The 22,784-nt window shown below is 53.2% G+C and overlaps 1 protein-coding gene across 2 annotated transcripts in view; it reads right to left on the bottom strand.

Moving 5' to 3' along the window:
- Positions 1-22,784, bottom strand: part of NET1 (neuroepithelial cell transforming 1) — a 90,800-nt gene that overhangs the window by 17,136 nt on the left and 50,880 nt on the right. Inside the window, exon 1 of one of the 2 annotated variants that reach the window (XM_077340379.1) lies at positions 5,154-5,398. The exons of the other annotated variant lie outside the window; for it this stretch is intronic. Within the exon in view, the coding sequence (XP_077196494.1) occupies positions 5,154-5,246 (93 nt within the window). The 5' untranslated portion in view covers positions 5,247-5,398. Of the gene's footprint in view, positions 1-5,153; positions 5,399-22,784 lie in introns of those variants that run through there. 2 annotated transcript variants of the gene reach the window in all.

The following is a 22,784-nucleotide window of genomic DNA, read 5'->3' on the forward strand; positions in this document are numbered from 1 at the left end:
GCGAATGCTGGCAGGGGCTCCTGGGAATTGTAGTCCATGGACATCTGGAGGGCCACAGTTTGACTACCCCTGCTCAAAAGCATCAGCTGGCTTCAGAGGGGCAAAGCAAAGATCCCTTTTTGGCCTCTATGCCTCGCTATGACTTCAGTTCCTTCCTGGGGCCCCAAATTCCCCCGCCCTCCGTATTTCCGATTTTTCTCTCGCTTTCAGCTGGTTTTCCACTCCCCCCCCCCTTTCCCTTTCGTTTTGAGCTCATTCAAACGGTGATCTCTTAGCAGGGGGAAACTTTTGTTTTGACCGGAGACACAGGACAACTCCTGACGGCCGTGGCTTTTCCATACAACAAAAACACAAGAACGCAGATGGACTCGCTTATTTGAGTAGCTCGAGGTTGGTCAGTCCGGAGTGGCAGTAAAGAGCCAGAGTCCAGCAGTGCCCTTCAAGACTGACAATGTTTGTGGCCAGGGGGGAGTCATCGCTCGCTTCTTTAGATAGATGGGAAGAGCTGGTTATTTATACCTCGCTTATCACTACTCCAAGGTGTCCCAAAACCGTCTTACAAATACCTTTCATTCCTCTCCCCACAAAAGACACCCAGTAGGTGGGACTGGAGGAGCTCTAAGAAAACTGGTCTGTGAGAACAGCTCTAAGAGAACTGGGAGGAGCCCAAGGTCAACCAGCTTGCTGCATGTGGAAGAGTGGGGAATCAAACCGAGATCTCCAGATTTGAGTCTGCTGCTCTTTAGCCACTAAATCACGCCGGCTCCCAGACAGAGCAGATAGAGCGGTAAGGCAGCAGACATGCAGCCTGAAAGCTTTGCCCATGAGGCTGGGAGTTCAATCCCAGCAGTCGGCTCAAGGTTGACTCAGCCTTCCATCCTTCCGAGGTCAGTAAAATGAGAACCCAGCTTGCTGGGGGGTAAACGGTAATGACTGGGGAAGGCACTGGCAAACCACCCCGTATTGAGTCTGCCATGAAAACGCTGGAGGGCTTGCACAGGGGATACCTTCACCTAGAGGAAGTGGGAGGCCCAAAAAAGGAGAAACGGGCAGGTTCTATGGTCAGGCTGAGGAGGGCGACTCTGAAAGATCTCTGCTGACTCCGCAGGCAGCAGCCCAGAGGGCAAAGGCATTCTGCTGCCCCATTAAGATTCCAGGGAACCTTCAGCAATGAGGTCATGGATTCCTCAGAGGTGGGGGGGGGGGTCCGCGAGGGTAGCAGAAGCCTGCCTTTACTCCTAGGGTGAATGAACTGAACTGATGCAGCAACAACAACAAAAAAAGCTGTTTCAGCTGCAGCTTAATTCAGAATTTCGTGACTTTCCAGCTAACTTAGTCAGGGCTTGTGAGGAAAGGAGCCAGACGGCAAGATTGGGAAGTCCAGCTTCAAAACTCGGCTCTGCCTGTGTTGCGGCCTGACACCAGCCCGCCTCTTTCTGTCCTGACCTGTAAACATGGTGCAGCGGCGACCTTGGGCCGGTCACAGTTCTCTCTGAGCTCTCTCAGCCCGACCCACCTCACAGGGTGCCCGTTGTGGGGAGAGGAAGAGCGGGCGATGGTAGGTGAATGGAGACTCCTTTGGGAGTGAAAAGTGGGGTATATTTTTTCAGGCAGGGATGCTGCGCCCACAGACTACAATTACCATGCCCCTGCCAGCATGTCTGGCAGGGGCTCATAGTAATTGTAGTCAAGGGACATCCGGAGAGCCACAAATTAGCCACCCCTGCATTAGACCAATGACACAGCTGAATTCCATGCGTTCAAAAGGCAGCAGTTGGTTGTCAGCAGGAGCAAGTAAACACCACTGATGGATTCATTTCATTTATATCTTCCCTTTCTTCCCACCGGAGACCCAAAGCAGCTTATATGCTTCTTCCCTCTTCTGCTTTCTCCTCACAACAACCCTGTGAGGTAGATTAGGCTGGCAGTGTGGGAGAGGCTCAAGGTGATTCAAACCGGGGTCTGCCACACGGTAGCCCAACACAACCCTTAAACCAGGGGTGGCCAGACTGTGGCTCTCCAGATGCTCAAGGATGACAATTCCCATGAGCCCTGCAGGGGCTCATGGGAATTGTAGTCCTTGAGCATCTGGAGAGCCACAGTCTGGCCACCACTGCCATAAACTATTATATTTTTATTTAGACTCCGGCTCATGTAATTTCCCCCCATCCTCCGATCTATCCTCACAACAACCCTGTGAGGGAGGACGGGCAGAGAGTACGTGACCGCCTCAAGGGTGCCCAATGAGCTTCTACGGCAGAGTGAGGATGTGAGCCTGAAGTCTAGACCAATGCTTTAACCACTACACCGCGCTGTCTCCCACCTGCTTGCCGGGCGGCTACTTTTGTTTGGTGACTTTGGAGGACCAGAAACTAAACAAATCAAGAAATGAGCAGGCAAGACTGGAAGAGGAACCCGGCTTGGGTTAACCCGGCGTGGTGAAAGAGGGAGAAACAGGAACAAGCCGGAGAAGCCGGAGTGCTTTGGTGGGAACTCTGTAAGTTGGCCTGTCTAAAATTCCCGATTGTCCAGTGTCAGTGACATGGCGCATCGTCAACCAGTGGGGGGCACCTGCAACATTCACAAACCTTGGCAGAGGACATAATTTCCCCATCCTAGACCATTAACAAAGACGCTGCTTCCACCCTCCAAGGGGCATACAAATGGCCATTAGCCACAAAAGGGCTAGGCGGATTTCGAGGCAGACAGAGATGGTACCTGATGCTTTCTTCGGAGGGAGAGGGAGTGAAGGGGGAGGAGAACGTATCTTCCCCCATCAAGTTCAAGCCTTAGAGAAAGAAACATGGACAAGCCTTATTGGCAGAAAATTCCCAATTCGGGGGAAAGGGGTTAGTTTTAGAAACTCTGCATTAGAGAAGAAGGGTTTTTTGGGGGGAGGGGGGGACTTTCATTACAAATCCCATTTAACCCTATAACTGGTTTTACCAATCATTTTAAGGACGCTGCTGGGCTCTCCTGGTCCTTGAGTTTAGGATTACAGGTTCTCCTCCCCAGGCTGGTCCTAGATACACGGCTACATAGGAACTAATTCTGGCCCTTCTGTCTTCCAATGCAAATACTTCCAGAGATATTTGTAGACTCCTTGGACAATTTTTTTTTCTCTTTTGCCCTCTCCTTGATTGCCCTGGCTTGGAAGGGGAAGGCAAGCATTTGGTTCCGGGGTTGCAAGAGTTAACCCCACGGTCCTGCCTTCACTTGAACGAGTTTTCCCAGATTTTTAAAGCGAGGGGCAGCTATCCAAGAACCCTCGCCTGCTCTGGGGTGGAAAGCAGCCTTCCCAGGCCAACAAGCCGAAGGAGAATCAAAAGCTACACCTGAGGAGTCATAAAACAGAACCAGCCGTTCAGAAGAGCCCTCCCCCCAGGCGATGCCATTTCCTGAGCAAACAAGTCCAAAGTCTCAAGAACTGCATTACGGATGAACGCAACGCAATTAGAATTCAAAGAGAGCAGGAAAACACAGGGTCACACCTTCAGTCAGCTGAGACCAGGAGGTGCCAGTCACGTGCGGAAAGTTTGGGATTCCCTTCTGAACAGACCTAAACCCGGGCCAAGAAGATGTCGCTCAAGGCTGGAGAGCAAAGGGGCATCTTTAAGACCAACCAAGTTTAATTCTGGGTATCAGCTCTCGGGCACAGGCCTGAGACTCACAGATTTACCAAAGCAGCAGCTCCCCTGGCCTACGGCAAGTTCACCTTACAGAACTTCGGATCTCCAAAGCTGACATCCCGAAACTCTTGTTGGTCTCCCAGGCGTATATGGCTCCATTGGGCTCAGAGCACCTGTCGGTGGCTCTCTGACTTGGCAGGCACAGTTCAACTCCCAGTGGGCCAGAAGGAGCCCACACAACAGGTGTGAGCCCAACAGAGCAGCTGAGCTGCCTCTCCGGAAGCAGCCGGCCATCCACCCGGCCAGCCTCTGGCAGAGATGGTGATAATCCTGAGCAGGCACGGCAGCCGTAGACAGACGCCTACTCCAAAACTCGGACTTTTGGGGTCCCCGCTGCCAAGCAAAGATACCAAGCGGAGCCCTCCGGATGCCACACCTAGAGCAGTAGCAGCTCAGGATGGTAGCCATTGACTTTAAGGCACAGCCCTGCCACAAGCTCCAGCGCATCCAGCGCCACTACCTCGGCCTTCAGCCTCTCCACTCCGCCACAACCGTATCTGGCGCATCAGCACCATCTCCTTGCCGGAGCCGCCTCCGGGCTGTGAGATAACACAGAGGAGACGGGTGCCTCGCCCAACCATCGAGGTTCCCACACTCCATAGACCAGTCCGGTCCCCAAAGAGAAACACAAGGAGGGCTTACAGAGAGAAAGAGAGATCTTCACACTGGCTTTCAGATGGCTGGCCACATCTCCTCCGCCGCTTGCGCGCGCACTGTCTGGAACGCTTGAGTCGCAGATTATAAGGCGGTTAAAGCAGAAGTACTGAATCATAAGGAAACCCACGCCGACGGGGCTTCCGGACAGGACGTCCCATGTCACCACCGGCGACTGCTTAGGGGAGATTTGACGGCCGAGTCTCGTGACTCCCCCGCCATCCTCGAGGTACCTGGAGGCAGCGCATCTCAAGGGGAGGAATGCGCTCCCGTCACATGAACCTCCCCAACACAGACACACGCGTGTCATTACCCTAATTGCCTGAGCCATCTGCAAAGTGCTGCAAGAGGGAACCGGGAACATGGTGCTTGGGGAATCGCGTAGGCGGGCTGGCCATGCAGAGGGCGACACACACCCTGAGCTCACTCGCCTGCGGGATCGCGTCCTCTTGCATTGATCTGGCAGGCATGCTCAGGACCGGGCTGCTTTGACTCTGGGCCGTTAGGGAAACGTCGTGGGAAGGGAAAAAGAAACGCCGGGCAAGGCAGACGGGCGGCCGCCTCGAACGGAAAGCGGAGGCGGAAAGGCACACCGCGCCGCCCTGGAGCCGTTTCCCGCGGTGAGCAGCAGGAGCCGCAGGCTGAGCACCCGAGACGAGATCCCCGCCCGCCCCCCGGCTACGCTCTCCGCTTAGGATCCGGCGCAGCGGCGACCCCCGGACTGTGTGCTGCGCGTCCCCTCCGCGGAGCACGGGAGGCAAGCGGCCAGCTAGCCGCAGCGCACCGGTTCCCCGTCGGCGCCGCGCTCACCTCTTGCTCGCGGCCGGAGGGGTTCTGCGCGTCGATCACGCGGATCGTCCTCTTGATGGGCAGCAGCCCCCCGGCGTCGTCGTGCGCCACCATCGCCCCTCTGGCCGGCCGGCGCGGCTCCCTTAAAGCCCCTGCGCGCCCGCGCTGCTCGGACCCCGCTGGCGCTGCTGCTGCTCCTCCTGCTGCCGCTCCCGCATGGCGCGCCCAGGTGGCTCCGGCGCCCGCGCTCTCTGCGCCCGCCGCCGCCGGCCAGGCCGCCCTAGAGCGAGTGGGCGGGGCCTCCTCCCCCCCTCCCCAGCCCCGCCCAGGGCCAGCCCCACGCCACGCCCCCTCTCTCCCCCCCTCCCCGCCTGCCCAACCCGCCAGCTCAAGCCGCTGGGCGCTTCCCGGCTGGGACAGAACTGGGGCAGAGCCTGCAAGACCCCCAGCAGCCCTCCTGTCCGGCCCATGCGAGGCCAGTCGGAGGCCGGGGGCGCCTGCGGGCTGGAAGACCCCCCCACCCGCTCCCCGGTCTGCAGCAGGGGAGAGGCACGCACGGTCACCTTTAGCGGGGCTCCCGCTTGCTTCTGCAGCTCCCTAGAGCAGGGGTAGTCCGCCTGTGGTCCTCCAGATCTCCATGGACTACAATTCCCATGAGCCCCTGCCAGCAGGCAGGGGCTCATGGGAATTGTATTCCATGGACATCTGGAGGACCACAGGCGGACTACCCCTGCCCTAGAGCACTAGGGGTGAGCCTTTCTTCCTTCCACATTACCAAGAGAGAAAAGCAGCCTTGCGTCACCCTTCCCTGTTGCAGCCTCCCAACAACAACCGCCCTGCGAGGTAGGCAGGGCTGAGAGGGAGTGGCCCCAAGTTCTCGGGCGGGCTGCCGTGCCGGAGTGGGGGTTCGAACCGGCAATTGGCAGAGCCTCGACTGCCACTCTCAAGCTAGGCCAGGGCCAAAGAGTCTTTGGCCAGATGTGGCAGGAAAAAAACATCAGGCCCCATGCTGGGTGCTCAGGCTAGGAAAGGGATCTCCCTGAGGGTTAAGGCCTTAGCCCCCTGTGCAAGGTGCAGTCTACCTCAAAGCAAGCTGCAAACCCTCCGGGCCTGAAGAATGGCCTCCCTAGCGGAGCCTCATCTGGGGCCCAAAATTCCTCTGCCCTCTCCCTCTCCTGCCACTAAAAGGCTAGAAAGAGGCTAACTGCCTGGCTGCTTGAGATTTTAATTATATGTTGTAGACGATGTTTTTAGACGTTTTCTTGTTTTATGTTATTCTGGTGTTACACCCTGCCCATGAGCCAGTAGAGAAAGGGCAGATAACGAAGAGAAGAAATAATAAGTAAGTGCACACAAGAAGAAATTAGATTCCTTTGAAATGGGGGTTGGAGGAGAGTCTGATGGAGACTGCGGACCACCGCAAAGACAAATGAGAGGGTCCTGGACCCAACGGCACCTGAACTCAGGGCTAGAGGAGAAAATGTTTCAACTGAGGCTGCCAAACCTGGGTCACCTCATGATGCGGCCAAAGTTGCTGGACAAGACAGATTCAGGCAGGGAGCCACTCAAACTTGGTTCTATCGGAAAAGACAATTTATTTATTTGTCTGTTTATCATTTATCATTTGTCTGTTTATCAAGAGCCCGCTTGGTGGTTAAGAGCGGCAGCTTCTAACCTGGCAAGCCAGGTTTGATTCTCCACTCCTCCACCTGCAACCAGCTGGTGAACTTGTGATAGTCACAGTCCTGATAGTGCTGTTCTAACTAAGCAGTAATATCAGGGCTCTCTCAGCCTCGCCCACCTCACAGGGTGTTTGTTGTGGGGAGAGGAAAGGGAAGACGACTGGAAGCCGCTTTGAGACTCCTTCGAGTAGAGAAAAGCAGCATATAAGAACCAACTATTCTTATAGACTGCGCCTCCCCAAACAGGCCAACTAAAAGTTAAACCTTTAGGAACCATGATTCTACAAAACATGATAAAATGCCATAAAATTATAGTGCTCTGACATTTCTCCAGATAGCCACCTGCCACTCTCTTGCTGGCAATTTTGCATTGTTTGAGTAGTAGAGCAAGAGGGGAGAGGAGAGGAGAGGAGGCCAACATACATCTGGATTGCCCTGGTCTCAACTGTAGGCCTGGTGGAAGAGGACCATTTACAGGTCCTGTGGAGCTTTGGAGAGCTCTGTCATGCTATGCAAAGTTGAAGGCAGCAGAAAAGACGAAGGCCCCATCTGACTGAGATGGATGGAGCTGGTAAAAAAGCCAGGGGCCCTCTGTTTGCAAGACCTGAGGATGCCTGCTAAAACGAGGAAGCCTTGGAGAGTTAATTCCAAGGGTTGCTTTAAGTCAAAGTGACTTGCTGGCACTGCATACATGCAAGCTCCGTCTGCCTGACTGCTTGTGTGCAGGTTTCAAGAGGTCCAGTGGCGCTTGCTTCTAAGTAAACACCCAAGAGCAGGTTGCAATTATTGGGCTGGATGCTCCTGTAACTTTAAACTGTATAAGTTGGTGATCTTTCAGGTGCCGCTTCTCAGACACAGCTGAGAAGAGTTGAAGCAGGCCTCTGCCTGACCCCAATTCAAGGTACCCTCTCCATAAAAGCACCTGCTGGTTCCCTGACCCAAATGAGCAACAGCAGCAGGAGTCTGAAAAAGTGAGCTGACTCAGGAAGGCTCCTCCCTGGCCACAAATGTAGTCAGTCTTGAAGGTGCTCCCGGACTCTGGCTCTTTTCTCCTGCTCCAGACGGACTAACACAGTGACCCAGTTAGATCTAAAGTCCACAGAGATCTCCAAATACAAATCCATGTTAATCTCCCAAACGTGCAGGTGTGCTAAAAGCAGCAGCGAGCTCTACTAGCCGTTCCAGAGCCGCCCCAGTCCAGATGCAACACCTGAGCAGCTTCACAAGCAATCTCAGGCTGTAATAAGGGGCTTACTTGTTGCACTTGACTGCTGAGTCAACCGGTACAGGCTTGGGCTGCAGGCTTGGGCTGCGAGGGGAATGGATGCTAAAAAGGCTGCTTCCTGTATCTCAGAGGGGAATGGATGCTAAAAAGGCTGCTTCCTGTATCTCAGACACTCACACAGCAAAGAGGAGCTCGGCACCTGGATCTTTCCCCCTGACTGATTGGGAGTCGCACACTCTCAGTCTGATCTACCTCCTGGGGTTGTTGTGAAGACCAAACAGAGCTGCTTTCTGGCCCCCTTGGGGAGAAAGGCAGGGAATCAATGCAGTGAAACAAACCGACGGTAAGGTTGCTTTCACAGCTTGGCCCAGAGCACGCTCCGAAAAGTCCACGTCTGTATAGCATCACTTGGAAGAAAACGGAGCAGTAGCTAAGGGAGTGGGTGAGGAACTGTTAGGTCGCCATAGGCTGCCCCTCCATTTGGAGAGAAAAAGTGATCCCTCCTCGCAAGGCTGTAGGGTTACATGAATGGACATGATGCCATTTGAACAATGTCAAAATGACAAACATCAATTAAACCAGTCTTGTGACCAAGTAGACCTGCTCAGAGCAACCATTCACTTAGGCCAGCCTCTGCAGAGTTGTGTACCCCGCTTTTTACTGCCTGACAAAGTGGCTGACAACTGCCTTCCCTTTCTCTTCCCCCGACAGAGGTAGGTGGGGCTGAGAGAGCTCCGAGAGACACAGGACTGTGGCTGGCCCAAGGTCCCCCAAGCTGGCTGCATGTGGAGAAGCGGGGAATCAAACCCAGCTTGCCAGATTAGAAGTCACCACTCTTAACCACTGGCTCTCTTCACAGCTGGGTTCGAGCCCAGGAGGACCATAACAGACCAAGAAGATTTTCGGGATATAAGCTTTCAAGAGCTCCCTTCATCAGATGCAAACTTTGCACTTCAAAAGCTCACACCCTGAAAATCTTGTGGGTCTTTTAAGGTCCTACTGGACTCGAATAGAGCTATTCTACTGCAGGTCGATACGCTGTCCTCTGAAAGAGTAGCTCCTGCCACTGCACTTGCTCCCAAGTAAGTCTGCACAGGATTGCAGCCCTCAACACATTTGTCGACTCTTCCAAAACTAGATACGATTTGTTTCGAGCTAGCCCAAGCTTCCAGTTGGTCGGAATACACGTCATCAAGGTTTGCAAAACTCCCAGTGGAACACAAGGGGGAACCCACACCGAAATGTTATCAGATGTGAAAGCATCACTGCTCAATGCTGGCTGATGCTGAGAAACTCAGTGGAAACCAGAGTCTCTCAATAATATAGTCTGAAGCAGCAAACCCAGCCAGCCAGCCAGATGGGTTAACAAAACAACTTTATTTTTATGCATAAGCGCCTGCCGAAGAAGCCGCAAAAATCCCCAAAGCTTGCAAATTCTTAAGCTTTTCGTCGGCACTGTGAGAAACGGCTCTATTTATTTTGCAGCACAGAAATCAAACAGCACCACTAATATTCTGTGAACCAAACAAATCCATCTTCCAAGTTGTGCATTGGGCGGCATTCTTCTCCACCGCGTGCACAAAAGACACTAAATCCGTCTAGTGTGAACAAATCAGTGATCCAAAGAAGTACGTCTAGCCTCAACTAGGGGCAGGGTCTTTCTGGCCCCGGCCCCCAAATTGGTGGAATAAGCTCCCTGAAGTGCAAAGGGCCCTGGCAGAACTGACTCAGTTCCGCAAAGCCTGTAAGACGGAGCTCTTCCACCAGGCACGCAATTGGGGGCAATGAAAATCAGGACAGCTTTCACAGAATCATAGAGTTGGAAGGGGCCATACAGGCCATCTAGTCCACCCCCCTGCTCAATGCAGGATCAGCCCAAAGCATCCAAGAAAAGTGTGTATCCAACCTTTGCTTGAAGACTGCCAGTGAGGGGGAGCTCACCACCTCCTTAGGCAGCCTATTCCACTGCTGAACTACTCTGACTGTGAAAAACTTTTTCCTGATATCTAGCCTATATCGTTGTACTTGAAGTTTAAACCCATTATTGCATGTCCTCTCCTCTGCAGCCAACGGAAACAGCATCCTGCCCTCCTCCAAGTGACAACCTTTCAAATACTTAAAGAGGGCTATCATGTCCCCTCTCAACCTCCTTTTCTCCAGGCTGAACATTCCCAAGTCCCTCAACCTATCTTCATAGGGCTTGGTCCCTTGGTTAACACCACCTGGGCTCCCTCTATATGGAGGATACCTGAGTTTGGGTCACTGTGCAGCACAGAGTGCTGGAGGGGCGGGGCCCACTGGCCTGAGCCATAGCCTCTTTTTTTTCTGACCATGCAACATTACGGACTGCACTGATGCACGAGTCTCACCCTTGTGAAATCCACGGGCGGGGACCTAGCATCCTTTCCTGCACCTCCTTAACTGCAAAGGGGAACCAGGGAAGGAGGAGAGTAAGAATCCCTCTCAGGTTGCAGGCGGCTTCGTAGGCGGCTAAAAATATCTCTTCCCCAGGCAACTGGTGGGTTTCCTTGTGCAGCTGTTCCAGCCCTGCGTTGAAGGGACCCGTTTGCGATTTCCGGACCACACATTTTGGCTCCCTTTGGTGAAGAGAGCGGGAAAGAGTGTTTCTATTTGCCCAGAGAGGTGCCCAGTTCCAGCCTGATGGGATGAGCTGCCAGCGGAGACCCGGGCCCAAACAGAACCCTCAACGCTCCAAAGGTCCTGCAAAACGGCACTCTTACCAGCTGAAACGGACTCCCTGCCTAGGCATGTAAGCCTTAACCAACAGCCTTGCGAGGGGGACCGTTTTCTCCAAACGGAGGGGCAGCCTAAGGCCACTGAGAAAGCCCTGAAACATTCCGCAGGGTTTGGGAAACCTGGGAAGTGATGTCAGCAAGCTGCACCTTCCTGCCACGCCCCCAGAAGTCACATGTCACCAGAAGTGACATCACCCAGACACTCCCACTGGATGTGACATCGCCAGGCCAGGAAAGATCCTTTCCCACCCCCAACAGGTCCATCATTGGCCATTTTGGGAGGGAGTGGGCAGGTAGAAATAACCATATATGTTAATATCACCTAATAATTTTTTAAATAATTAATTAATTAAATCCCACTCAACTGGAGAAGCCCTTCCAGGGCTGTCAGGAAACCCCAGGTTGACAAAGCTTCCCCTACTCCCTCCATCCGAGGGAGCTTCTATCGTGATCCCAGGCTCGTTGGAGAGGATAAAAGGCTGAAGCAGGCATTGGATTGCAATTTATAAAGGATCAACTTGTAGGATTTCAATGACACTTATTGTATGCAGACTTCATTGGCAAGACTCTTGTAAGCCTCTCTGAGACCATTTTGGATAGGGGCCGCCAAGGAAGGAAGGAAGGAAGGAGATAGAGAAGGAAGGAAGGAAGGAAGGAAGGAAGGAAGGAAGGGGAGGACCCACTAAATCCCCCGTGACAGTTGGCAGGATTAATGGCTCTTCCAAGTTTTGCTGAGCTCAACGCCTGCGTGGTGGAAATTGCTGTCAAGTCACAGCTGACTTAGGGCATCATCTGGGCATGGAATTGGGGTCCCTGAGGGTGGGCAGGGAGTTCTGAGTTTCCTGCGTTCTGCAGAGGGTTGGACTAGATGACCCCAGAGGTCCCTTCCAACTCTATAGCCCCCCCTTCGTGGGGTTTTCCAAGCAAGAGGCATTTGGGGTGGCTTGCTGTGACCTGCCTCCACCTCACAACCCTGGAATCCCAAATATTTGTTAGCAAATCTGCCACGTCATGAGGGGCTCATCTCAGACAGTCTATATATTGTTCCATGCAAGTTGTATCATATAATGTTCAATGTAAAACACCCACAGCTGCAAAGAAATGGGTGGTATAGAAATCGAAATAAAAATAAATAAATAAATTATAGGCATATATACTCACTGGCCAATAAAACCCTTATACCATCTACATGGGCCAAACGGCTCAGTCTCTGCATGGAAGAATAACTGGACATAAGTTTAACACCAAGAACAGAAATACATGGGGAAGCGGGGCGGGAAGGGGGGGCCCTCTGGCTGAGTGGCAGAGCATTTGCTCGGCAAGCAGAAGGTGCCCGGTTCGATCCCCGGTATATCCATTTGAAACAACTGGGTAGGCCTCAGCCCGAGACCCTGGAGAGCTGCTGCCAGTCTGAGTAGACAATACTGACCTCGAAGGGCCAAGAGTCAGATTCAGTATGAGGCGGCTTCCTGTTTCCAGCCACGATTGCTGACCCAACAAGGAGCTAGCAGAGAAGCTGCCGACCTGGATCCAATCAGGAAGTTAGATTGTGCTTATCTAGGATTAAACTTATCTATTAAGAGCATGGCTTTCTCACCCACTACAGGTGTGATCTTAGGAAAGGCCTGGGAGATTTTTTTTTTATCACCGAAGATAGCCCCAGTGCTTATCTGACAGAGGTTTGAGCTCTGCAAAGAAGGGTCACCGTCCACCCGCTCATCAGAGGCTTCTGCCGACACAGGAGAGCTTTGGGTGCAGCCACTGAAGGGGACACTAATCCACGAACCTTTCAGTCTTCAGGGCGCCACAAAACCCCAAGAAGGTTGCTCTAGCTTTTGAATCCGACAGAACTCTTCATTCTGCCTGACAAAGGAGCGCTGGTTTTATGGACCCCACTTCTTATTTCGCGGAGGGTCTCAAAGCGGCTTACAACCGCCTTCCCTTCCTCTTCCCTCCAGTGAGGGAGGTGGGGCTGAGGGAGCTCTGAGAGAACTGGGACTGACCCAAGGTCACCCAGCTGGCTGCATGTGGAGGAGGAGTGGGGAATCAGACCTGACTTTCCAGATCAGAGCCTTTAACCGTGACACAAAGCTGGCTCAAAAAGTTCTTGAAAGGGTGATGTCATACCCTACCACCAGAGTCATCCCAGAGTAAAATCAACAGTTTCAAACTGGAGCAGACCCGCAACTTTTCGTGTGCATTACGCTGCCCACTTGGCATCTCAGACACTGCACAGACTATGCCATGTGTGAATACAGCTAGATTTGAGTCCAGGAGCACCTTAGACGCCAAGCAGGATTTCCAGAAGAAGAGCTTTTGAGAGTCAAAGCTCCCTTCATCAGATGCAAGTAGGCATGAAGATCCCTGAGCCCTTCTATCCCTGCCAAAAGGTGGGAGGGGCGTTGCAAAGAAGGGAGTGAGGACGCAGAGGCACAATGCAGGATTTAAGCAGCCTTTTCCGGCTTTTATACAGTTGCAGAACCCCTGAAACATTCTTCAGGCTTCGAGAAACCCCAGAAATGGCATGACCCATGGTTGGGAAGCAGAGCTGTGGACACGCCTACCTGGGGGCTCTCCCCTTCCCACCCCCTACAGGCCCATCATTAGCCATGGGGGGCGGGGCAGGGGGGTGTCCTTCCATCACAAAACCCTGGCTGAGAAAGCCTGAATGGGAGTGAGGGAGAAATGCTTAGAGCAGGCCTTGGAAGGGTTTTCTGAATGGGGTGGGGTGGGGGGGTAGTTAATTCATTTTAAATATATTTTTAAAAATTGTTAAGCACCTATTGGGTGACATGATCAGATATGGTCATGTCGACCCCCCCCTCCCCAAATGGCCAATGATGAGTCTGGAGGGGGTGGGAAGAGGAGGGGCTCCAGGTGGGTGTGTCCACAAGATCTCTGCTTCCCAATATCAAAGAAAAGTGGAAAAAGGCTTAGGGGCATATATCTTGTCATGTCTTCTGGGATTATACATTTCTCCTGCCTCCTGGATAGTCCAAGCTCAGCAGGGTCAGCCTTGCTGGGAGAGGAGACCACCAAGGTGGTCCAGGCTCGCTGTGCAGAGCCAGGCAAGGGCAAACCCCCTCTGGAAGTGTCTTGCTTTGAAAACCTTACAGAGTCACCATGCGTCAGCTGTGACTTGAGGGCGCAAGCATGCGCATGCATGAATCTCCTGTCCTCCCCCCACCCCCAATCCTCTCCCAATGCGACGCATGTCAAGAGGGCCGAACAGGAGGCCTGATATGCAGAGATGGTACAAGAGATGAGAAGAAAAGCCTCTCTCCGGAAACCAAGAGAGGTGAGGTCAAGGAAACGCCCTGGGCTTTTAACTCGGCTCTTTTAATTAAGGAAAGGGCTCTCAGGCCTCTGCCTTCCCCCACAGGTGTGAGAATAAAAAAGCTCTGGCTCTCCCACAAAGCCCCAGAGCTGGCAAACCACAAGGAGGAAGAACAGACATTTGAGCCATGGCCCAAGATGTCCACGAGTGAGTCTGGCAGGAGCCGGTCTTATTTCTCAGGGATTCTTTGCACAGAAGCGCCTGCACAGGAGCAAACTGACCCATGGCGTGAAGATCCATTGTTCATGATTGGATATAAATGGTTGTTTTTTCCCCGGGGTTACTCAGTTCAGTTCTGCCTCTTGTCCCACCATGCCGATCTCGCTCTTTTCCGCTGCTCCAGACAGACGAACGGTCTATCTCGGTCTACCCCGCAAGGCTGTTGTGTGGATGGCGCCCCCTCCCCCCCCCCCCCGGCCAAGCTGCTTGCCCTGCTGCAACCCCTGTGAAAGGGTCGTTTGTCCCCCAGGCTGAGAACCACTGCATTAGAAAAAGAGCTGGCTGCCAGTGGAGGAGTAGGGAATCAAACCCAATTCTTCAGATTAGAGGCTACCCTCTGCTGCACCAAGCTGGCTCTCAAAAAGAGCCCCACTTTTCTCTCCCTGGAGTCTCAAAGTGGTTTACATTCACCTTCCCTTTCCTCTCCTCCCAACAAACACTTTGTGAGGGAGGTGAGGCTGAGAGAGACCTGATATTACTGAAGAAGAAGAGTTGGTTCTTATATGCTGCTTTTCTCTACCCAAAGGAGGCTCAAAGCGGCTTCCAGTCACCTTCCCTTTCCTCTCCCCACAACAGACACCCTGGGAGGGAGGGGAGGCTGAGAGAGCCCTGAGATTACTGAAGAAGAAGAAGAGTTGGTTCTTAGATGCTGCTTTTCTCTACCCAAAGGAGGCTCAAAGCGGCTTCCAATCGCCTTCCCTTTCCTCTCCCCACAACAGACACCCTGTGAGGTGGGCGAGGCTGAGAGCGCCTTGTGACTGGCCCAAGGTCACCCAGCTGGCTGCATGTGGCAGAGCAGGGAATCAAACCCTGTTCTCCAGATTAAGGGCAGCGACTCCTAACCTCTACACCATGCCAGCTGGTCGCTGACTCAAATAAAGATCTGCCTTTTCCTACCATATGATCATAAAGGAACCCCTGAAATAATTTTTTCAGGCTTTGATAAGCCCCCGAAGTGATGTCAGCTGGCCATGCCTCTGTGCTTTGCCCTCAGAAGTTACGTGGCACCAGAAGCAGCGTCACCACCTGCGTTAACAGGCAGGATCGAGGGGAACCAAGGAAGGGAAGAGACAGTTTAGAGTGGGAGTAGATATCCAGGTTCTGCCCCCTCCCAGGGATAAGCAGCCCCATGAGCACTCACACTGGGGAGGGGGCCACAATGAAAGTGGGCCAGTCCCATAGCTTGTGGCTGAGTCCATTGAGGAAGGGATCCCACTGACCCCCCTCCCCAGCTTTCGTGCACCCCTAGGGATCCAGGGACCCCTAGTTTGGAATCTCTGGTCTACACAGCAGGCATCCCCAATCTTTTCCAGCCTGTGGTCATGTCTGGCCTTGTGGCTGGAGGGCGTGCCCACAAAATGGCCTCTGCAGGAGGTGGGACCAGCCACAAAGCAGCTAGCTCAGGAGGGACAGACACACACACACAGGAAGCCCAAATGCAGGGACAAAAAGGATTGTGGTTTTTTTTAATGCTGGAAAAGATGGAGGAGAGAATGAAACCAACCCTGTTCCCTAAGCAATATGGTTTTTAATCGACTGAGGCAGAGCCCCGTAGAGTGGCTTTCAATCCAGGACTTCCTCCCTGACATCTTGGTGTGTAGCCAAACAGCAGCGCTTCCAAGAAAATTGTCATCCCAAGTTAGAGGCGGGTGGGTTGCAGTTGGTCTGAAGCGGAAGAACCAGGTTTGAGTCCAGGGGCACCTTGAAGAGCAACCACATTCAGGGTGTAAGCTTCTGTGAGCACAGAACACTTCCTCAGACGACCCAGGCAAAGTTGACCGTGGAAGAAACAAGTCACAGGAGGGCTGGAACTGGCCTACTTTACAGGGCGATCATGCCAAAAAGTGCGACATAAAGGGGCTGCCTGCTGGTTCACCAGCTGATTATCACAACCGCTCAGAGTAAAAGGCTGGAGGATTCGTGCACTAACAAAGGCTACAGAATTCAGCCCTCCGCAGAAACAGAAGGGCTACCTGCTTGCAAAGTCATGCAGACTCTGAAGGTCACAGAGGAGGAAAAAAAAGACACCTTTGTAAATAGATCAGAAGGACAAAAAAATTCCCCTAAGTCTGCCTGGTAAGAACAGAAGATGCTTTGGAGGCACAGGGTGTGGAGAACTGCTGAAACTATTAAATTCTACAAGCTCCCGAGTTTATAGAATTCTGGGAAGCCAAGGGATGGATTTCCCAATTAACCCCCCTCCCCAAACACACACCACTTCCTTGCACGCTCCCAGTTTGTAAGATATCAATGGAGAAATGCCTGCACATGCCTTTGCGTCTCGTTCCCACTTAGAAAGAAACTGCTTTAGGATGCTCTGGGCTGATCCTGCGTTGAGCAGGGGGTTGGACTAGATGGCCTCTGTGGCCCCTTCCAACTCTATGATTCTAAACCAGACGAATCCTGGGTTGCAGAGTCAAGTCACCGCCTTCACCTCGTTAGCCCCCCGCACCCCAAAGAAACCCCCCCCTGAGCTGAATCAGGTGCGCGTCGGGAGACAGCCATGTTCTTTCATTGCCATCCCTACCCAAAAGGAAAGCACAGAAACAGAGAACATACTGCTAGAAGGGATCCCCAAGGCTCACCTAGGCCAACCCCTTGCACAATGCAGGACATCAACAATTACCTTCCTCACCCACTCCTCCAGGGCCCCCATGCTCGATGCCCAGGGGAAAGCAAAAAACCTCCAGGATCCCCGGGCCAATCTGGCCTGTAAGAAAGTGGCAACTGGCATTACCCTGGCCATGTAAACAAGGGTCCCCCCTTCCTGCCTCTCCTCTCACGAGCTGCCTAAATTCACAGAATCGCTTCTTCACAGACGTCAGGCTGTTGTATTTCCCTTTCCCCCTCCTCAAATACTGGCCATTAACACCGTCCTGCTCACCAGAACATTACAGGGACAACCCACGTTTTGAAAAGACTCACTTCAAATGACCACCTTGACATCTCTAAGGGGTGGCTCTAATTCCACTGGCCTTCCCGTCTTCCAGCAGGCGCCAGCCTCTCTCCTCAACGCGAACATCCTCCAATGGGCCTGTGGTCGCGTGGGGACTGCTGTGAACGCAGCAAGGTATTCAAGCAGAGCCTCAGATGCATCTGCCCAGTGGGACGGCCGGCCGGCTTAAGAACGTCAATGTGCTTAGCAGAAAGACACAACTCCTGCAACCCGGAGAGCAGGGAACCTGTCATCAAGTAATTAGCATGGAGTAATTAGCACGAGGTTCTGACATTCTGCATCCTAAGCGTGCTTGGCAGAGGATTATGTAAACCAGGTCCACGCGAGCAGGAAGCCGAGGAGATGGGCTGCCAAAGCTTGGCCTTCTGCTTCCCCCATGCAGAACCGTTTTGTCCCCGTGAGATCGAGCCAACCCTCGGGAAGGAGGAAGCCCCGGCGAGAGACGGACTGACTCAGTTGAGGAAGCTGCGGCCCTCTGGCCCTCCGTCTGCCGGAGCTGAGCCGTGCTCCGAGAGCGCATAGCTAATTTACAGGGCTGTAGGTTGGAAGTAACGTGACAAAACTTCACACGCGTGGGGAATTCTAGCTGAACACACCAAAGAGGCTCGCAGAGCATAGCCAAGCAGGGCTTTGGGCAGCGCTTCCAAGGAAAGCTTTGACCTCAGTGAGCTCAGAAAGGGTAGCTCTGCTCGGGACTGCCCAGTTCACGTTTTTTCCCTGTGTGATGCGTAAGGAAACGAGAAGTACTCGAGGCCCCAGGAGGAGTGCTTGCTACCATGTGGAGGGCGAGCAGGTGATGCTTCTCTGCTCCGAGGCAAACTCCGGAGAGGTGGAAGAAGCCGTTCCCGACGAGCCGACAGTTAAACCGTCTCCTGTGGGGCAGCGTCCAACTCTGGCCCACGCCGGCATATCAGGAAATGATGCCAAGAGGAGAGTTTAGTCTGCTCAAGCAGTTTTTGACCCAGAAGGAGTCACAATAAGGCAATGCAAAGGAACCGCCTGGGTTAATGTGCTATGTGGATGCAGATGCTGTGCATCTCTTGCTCCTGCTAACCTCTTGGAGGGGGGGGGGGTGGAGAACGGGACCAGGGAGCATTGCAAGAGTGGATTCATAGCTGCATGCGGAGCAGGACCTACAGACAACTGGGTCAAGTGAGGCTGTCAAGGACTTCGAGAGCACAGGCCAGCTGGTGGCTGCCGTAGCTCAGTTTGGTCACTTGGGGAACTGGTTAGGATATGTGGGGTCCACCCCATGATGAACTTTCATGGGGATCTCCCTAGGACAGGAGTCCCCAACATGGTGCCCATTGGAGCTGAGGGGCAGCTGACCCCTTTCCTTGCACCTGAAAGAGTTTTCAGAGAGGGGAACAGACAGGACTTCCTGCCAAGCAGGGCTTCTGATTGGCTGCTCTGATTGGCGTCTGCCACATCAGGGCTGCTTGTATTCTCTCATTCCTCATTCCAAGTGTGTGATTGGCTCCGCCTCCCACAGCAGCCATTTTGTGGTTGCACCCACCACCCTGTGTCAGAATTCCCAAGGGGTTCCCAGGCCAAAAAGGGTTGTGGATCCTGATCTGGAAGGTGTCCTTTTTAGAAGTGAGAAAAATGGATGAATATACCTCAAAACGGCAGTCAAAGGGCCTGATCGGCATAGGTAACAGAACAAACCGTTTGCGTGAACCTGCCCCCCTTCAAACTGGGGGATAAGTTTGGGGGATAAGAGGATACGTTTGGAAGACTCAACCAAATCTCTCAGAGCAGGAAACAGCGTACTTAGGGAACCCTTCCCTTGACGCACTGGGAGGGAGAATTAACAGAGAGTAGATTTTGCTCTCAAAAAAGTGGAAAGCATTAACTTGCCTTCTGAACTGAGAAATTTCCTTCCACTGCCTCAGGATTCTGCCACCTCAGTTGTTTACATGGAGACTAAGCCCAATGAGGTGGCTGGATGGAGTCACTGAAGCAGTAGGTGCAAACTTAAATGGACTCCGGGGAATGGTAGAGGACAGGAAGGCCTGGAGGATCATTGTCCATGGGGTCGCGATGGGTCGGACACAACTTCGCACATAACAACAACAACAACAAAACCCAAGTTCTGCATTGAAAAGGGTCACGGCTCAGTGGAAGAGCCTCTGCTTTGCACGCAGAGTGTCCCAGGTTCAATCCCCGGCATCTCCAGTGAAAAGGACCAGGCAGCCGGGGATAGGAAGGACCTCTGTGGGGAGAGCTGTGGGGAAGGGCTGTAGCTCACTGGCAGAGCCTCTGGCCTGCAGAAAGTCCCAGGTTCAATCCCCGGCAGCATCCCCAGTTAAAAGGACCAGGCAGGAGGGGATGGGAAAGACCTTGGCTTGAGACCCTGGCTCAGTGGCAGAGCCTCTGCTTGGCCTGCAGAAGGTTCCAGGTTCACTCCCCAGCAGAATCTCCAGTGAAAAGGACCAGGCAGGAGGGGTTGGGGAAGACCTCCGCCTGAGAACCTGGAGAGCTGTGGAAAGGGGCTGTGGCTCAGTGGCAGAGCCTCTGCTTGGCATGCAAAAGGTCCCCGGTTCAATCCCCAACATCAACAGTTAAAAGGACCAAGCAGGAGGGGATGGAGAAGACCTCTCTCTGTCCGAGTAGGCAATACTGACCCTGAAGGACCCATGGGCTGACCCACAGTAAGGCACCATATATTCAAGAGTCCGGGGACATCTATTGCCAGGTGGACATTTGAAATAATTGCATGTCTTTGTCACGGGATTTGGGGAACTGCAACCGATGGAAGCCACAAGCTTGCCTCATGCAGTGGCGCCTGCTGTCAAAATACTGTGACCAGAAACACATCAGTTTGGGGGAAATCACAACTTGCAAAGTTTTGTTCAGAGTTTTACCACTAATGGGAAATCAGCCAGCAGGGCCTGTTTGACGACGTTACTTAACGGCAAACGTATTTTTTTTTTTAAATTCCACAGTAAGAAATATTTATGGCCTTGTCAAAAGCGTGAAGCCCAAAGTTCTTGTAAGCGGACGAGGGGGTTCACGGGCTGCTCCAGTGTATACACCAGGGGTAGTCAAACTGCGGCCCTCCAGATGTCCATGGACTACAATTCCCAGGAGCCCCCTGCCAGCATTCGCTGGCAGGGGCTCCTGGGAATTGTAGTCCATGGACATCTGGAGGGCCGCAGTTTGACTACCCCTGGTATACACAGTGCGTGTCTGGAAGACGGCCCTTTATCCGACGGGTGGGGTGTTCCAGCTGTCAAACTGGGCTACACAAACAGCTGGAAAGCTCCACAAGTGGAGCGGCACAGACACGGTCTTTCCCCCTGCCCCGAAACGCTGAGCCCGAGGTCTCCTCTAACACCGCTGAAACATCAACAATTCAAGAGGGATGAAAGGGCAGAAATCGGAATAAAGCTCTTTTCGTGCCGTGAGCTAATGCAAGGGTTTTAGAGGAAATCTGGACTATGAAAACAAGGTTTGCCAGGAAGGAGGAGGGGGCGGAGGGCCAGCGGAGCAAAGATAAATCTATGAAGCCCTGTTGATTTAAACATCTATGCTAACCGTAACAGCCACGGTTATTTTCTTTGAGATCTGGGTGGTCTGCTTGGGAGCTCATCTGCAATCTGTCCAGTTTCTTCCCCCCCCCCTCCCACCACAGGTTCAAAATTAAAATGACTTTCATGGCTAGCCAAGATAATCACTCAGTCCCCAACGCAGGGCCTAATCAGGAGGCTGACCATTATGGATCCAGAGAAGCGCGCTACTTCCGAGGAGGCCAGCGGTTTCTGTCTGCTGCGAGAATGACAGCTTCTAAATTCCTCACCAGGTGGTATAGTCCAATCCTGAGAGTTTTGATTGAACAAGCTATGCTCCTTTCATTCTGGGGATAAACGGTACAAAACGCTTGTTATTTCTTGGTTTGTTTATTTGATTTATATCCCGCCACTCCCATACAATGGCTCTTGGGGGGGGGGGGAGGTCACAAGGTCCTCATTAAAAATCCCATTAAACCCCCCATTAAATACTAACACAATATAAAAATTCACATCGAACAGGTGAAATAACACAAGCCCCGGGCCCAAGACTAATACCCACCATCGGGGAGGAGAGGGGGCCTAGCTGGCAACGCCCAGGTGCTAACACCAGCCCTGGGAGTGGGGTGTGATCTTCCAATGATCTTCCTCCCTGCCCTGGCCTCAAGCAAAGGCCTGGCGGAAGAGCTGCATCTTGCAGGCCCTGCAGAACGCGGAAAGCTCCCACAGGGCCTGCAGCTCACCCAGGAGCTCATTCCACCAGGTTGGGGCCACGACCAAAAAGGCCCTGGCCCAGGTCGAGGCCAGTCATGCCTCTCTCAGGCCAGGAATCACCAACAAATCAGTGCCCACAGAGCGTAAAGCCCTGCAAGGGACATAGGGCAACAGGCAGTCCCTCGGATATGTGGGTCCAGACCGGGCAGGGCCTTGAAGGTCAAAACCAAAACCTTGAACCGGATCCAGGCAACACCTGGCAGCCAGTGCAAATGCCTCAGCGCAGGCTGGATGTGGGCCCTGCAAGACGTTCCTATTCTCAGGACCTCCCAACATAACACATGAAGCTGCCTGGTACTGAATTAGACCATCAAAGGCAGCATTGCTTACTCAGGCTGGGAGCTGCTCTCCAGGGTCTCAAGTCCTCCATATGACTTGATCCTTACTGGAGATGCCGGGGATTGAACCCGGGACCTTCTGCATGCCAAGCAGATGCTCCAACGCTGAGCCACAGTCCTCCCTAAAACAGTCACAACTTGTCAAGTCTTCCAGTGCTCTTAATCAGACTGTGGGAGAGGGGGGGGGGGTTCAAACTACAATGGGAAGGCCTCAGCATGCCCAACACAGGCTGTAGGACTCATTAGACGGTCACACTAAAAGTCTTCTGGCAGGAAGAAGGCAAAAATAGCAGATATATTGAGAACATCCTGATCCGTCTTGGGAGCTGAGCAAAGTAAGCCCTGGCTTGTATTTGGATGGGAGGCCTCTGAGGGACGCCACTGTCGTGACTCAGGGGCAGGCAATGGCAAACCGCCTCTGAACATCTCTTGGCCGGAAAGCCCCGCCAGGGGTTGCCTAAGTCATCTGTGCCTTGAAAGCACTTTCCCCCGCCGTATTGAGAATATAAAATCCAGCAGGGAACTGAATGTCCTTCCAGCTGCAAAAGGAGTACCCAGCTCCTTACAAGGCCAGAGCACAAGGGGGGGGGGGGGTAGGCATATTAATAAAACTCACTTTTATCATCTAAGTCAGTTATAGCGCATCAACTAGGTCAGTGGTCCCCAACCCGCGGGCCGCGACCCGGTGCCGGGCCGTGAAGGCAAGGTTGTGGCCCGGGAAGCTTCTTACTGTGGGAGGGGGGGAGAGGGAATCAGGGCCGCGCCCGCGCATCGTGCGGCCGAAATCGCGCATGCACGATGCGCGGGCTCGCCTGTGCAGCATGCGCAGGCGGGCAGTTGGGGACCACTGAAC

Source organism: Paroedura picta, chromosome 5 (genome assembly GCF_049243985.1).
Source record: "Paroedura picta isolate Pp20150507F chromosome 5, Ppicta_v3.0, whole genome shotgun sequence".
Taxonomy (NCBI): Eukaryota; Metazoa; Chordata; class Lepidosauria; order Squamata; family Gekkonidae; genus Paroedura; species Paroedura picta.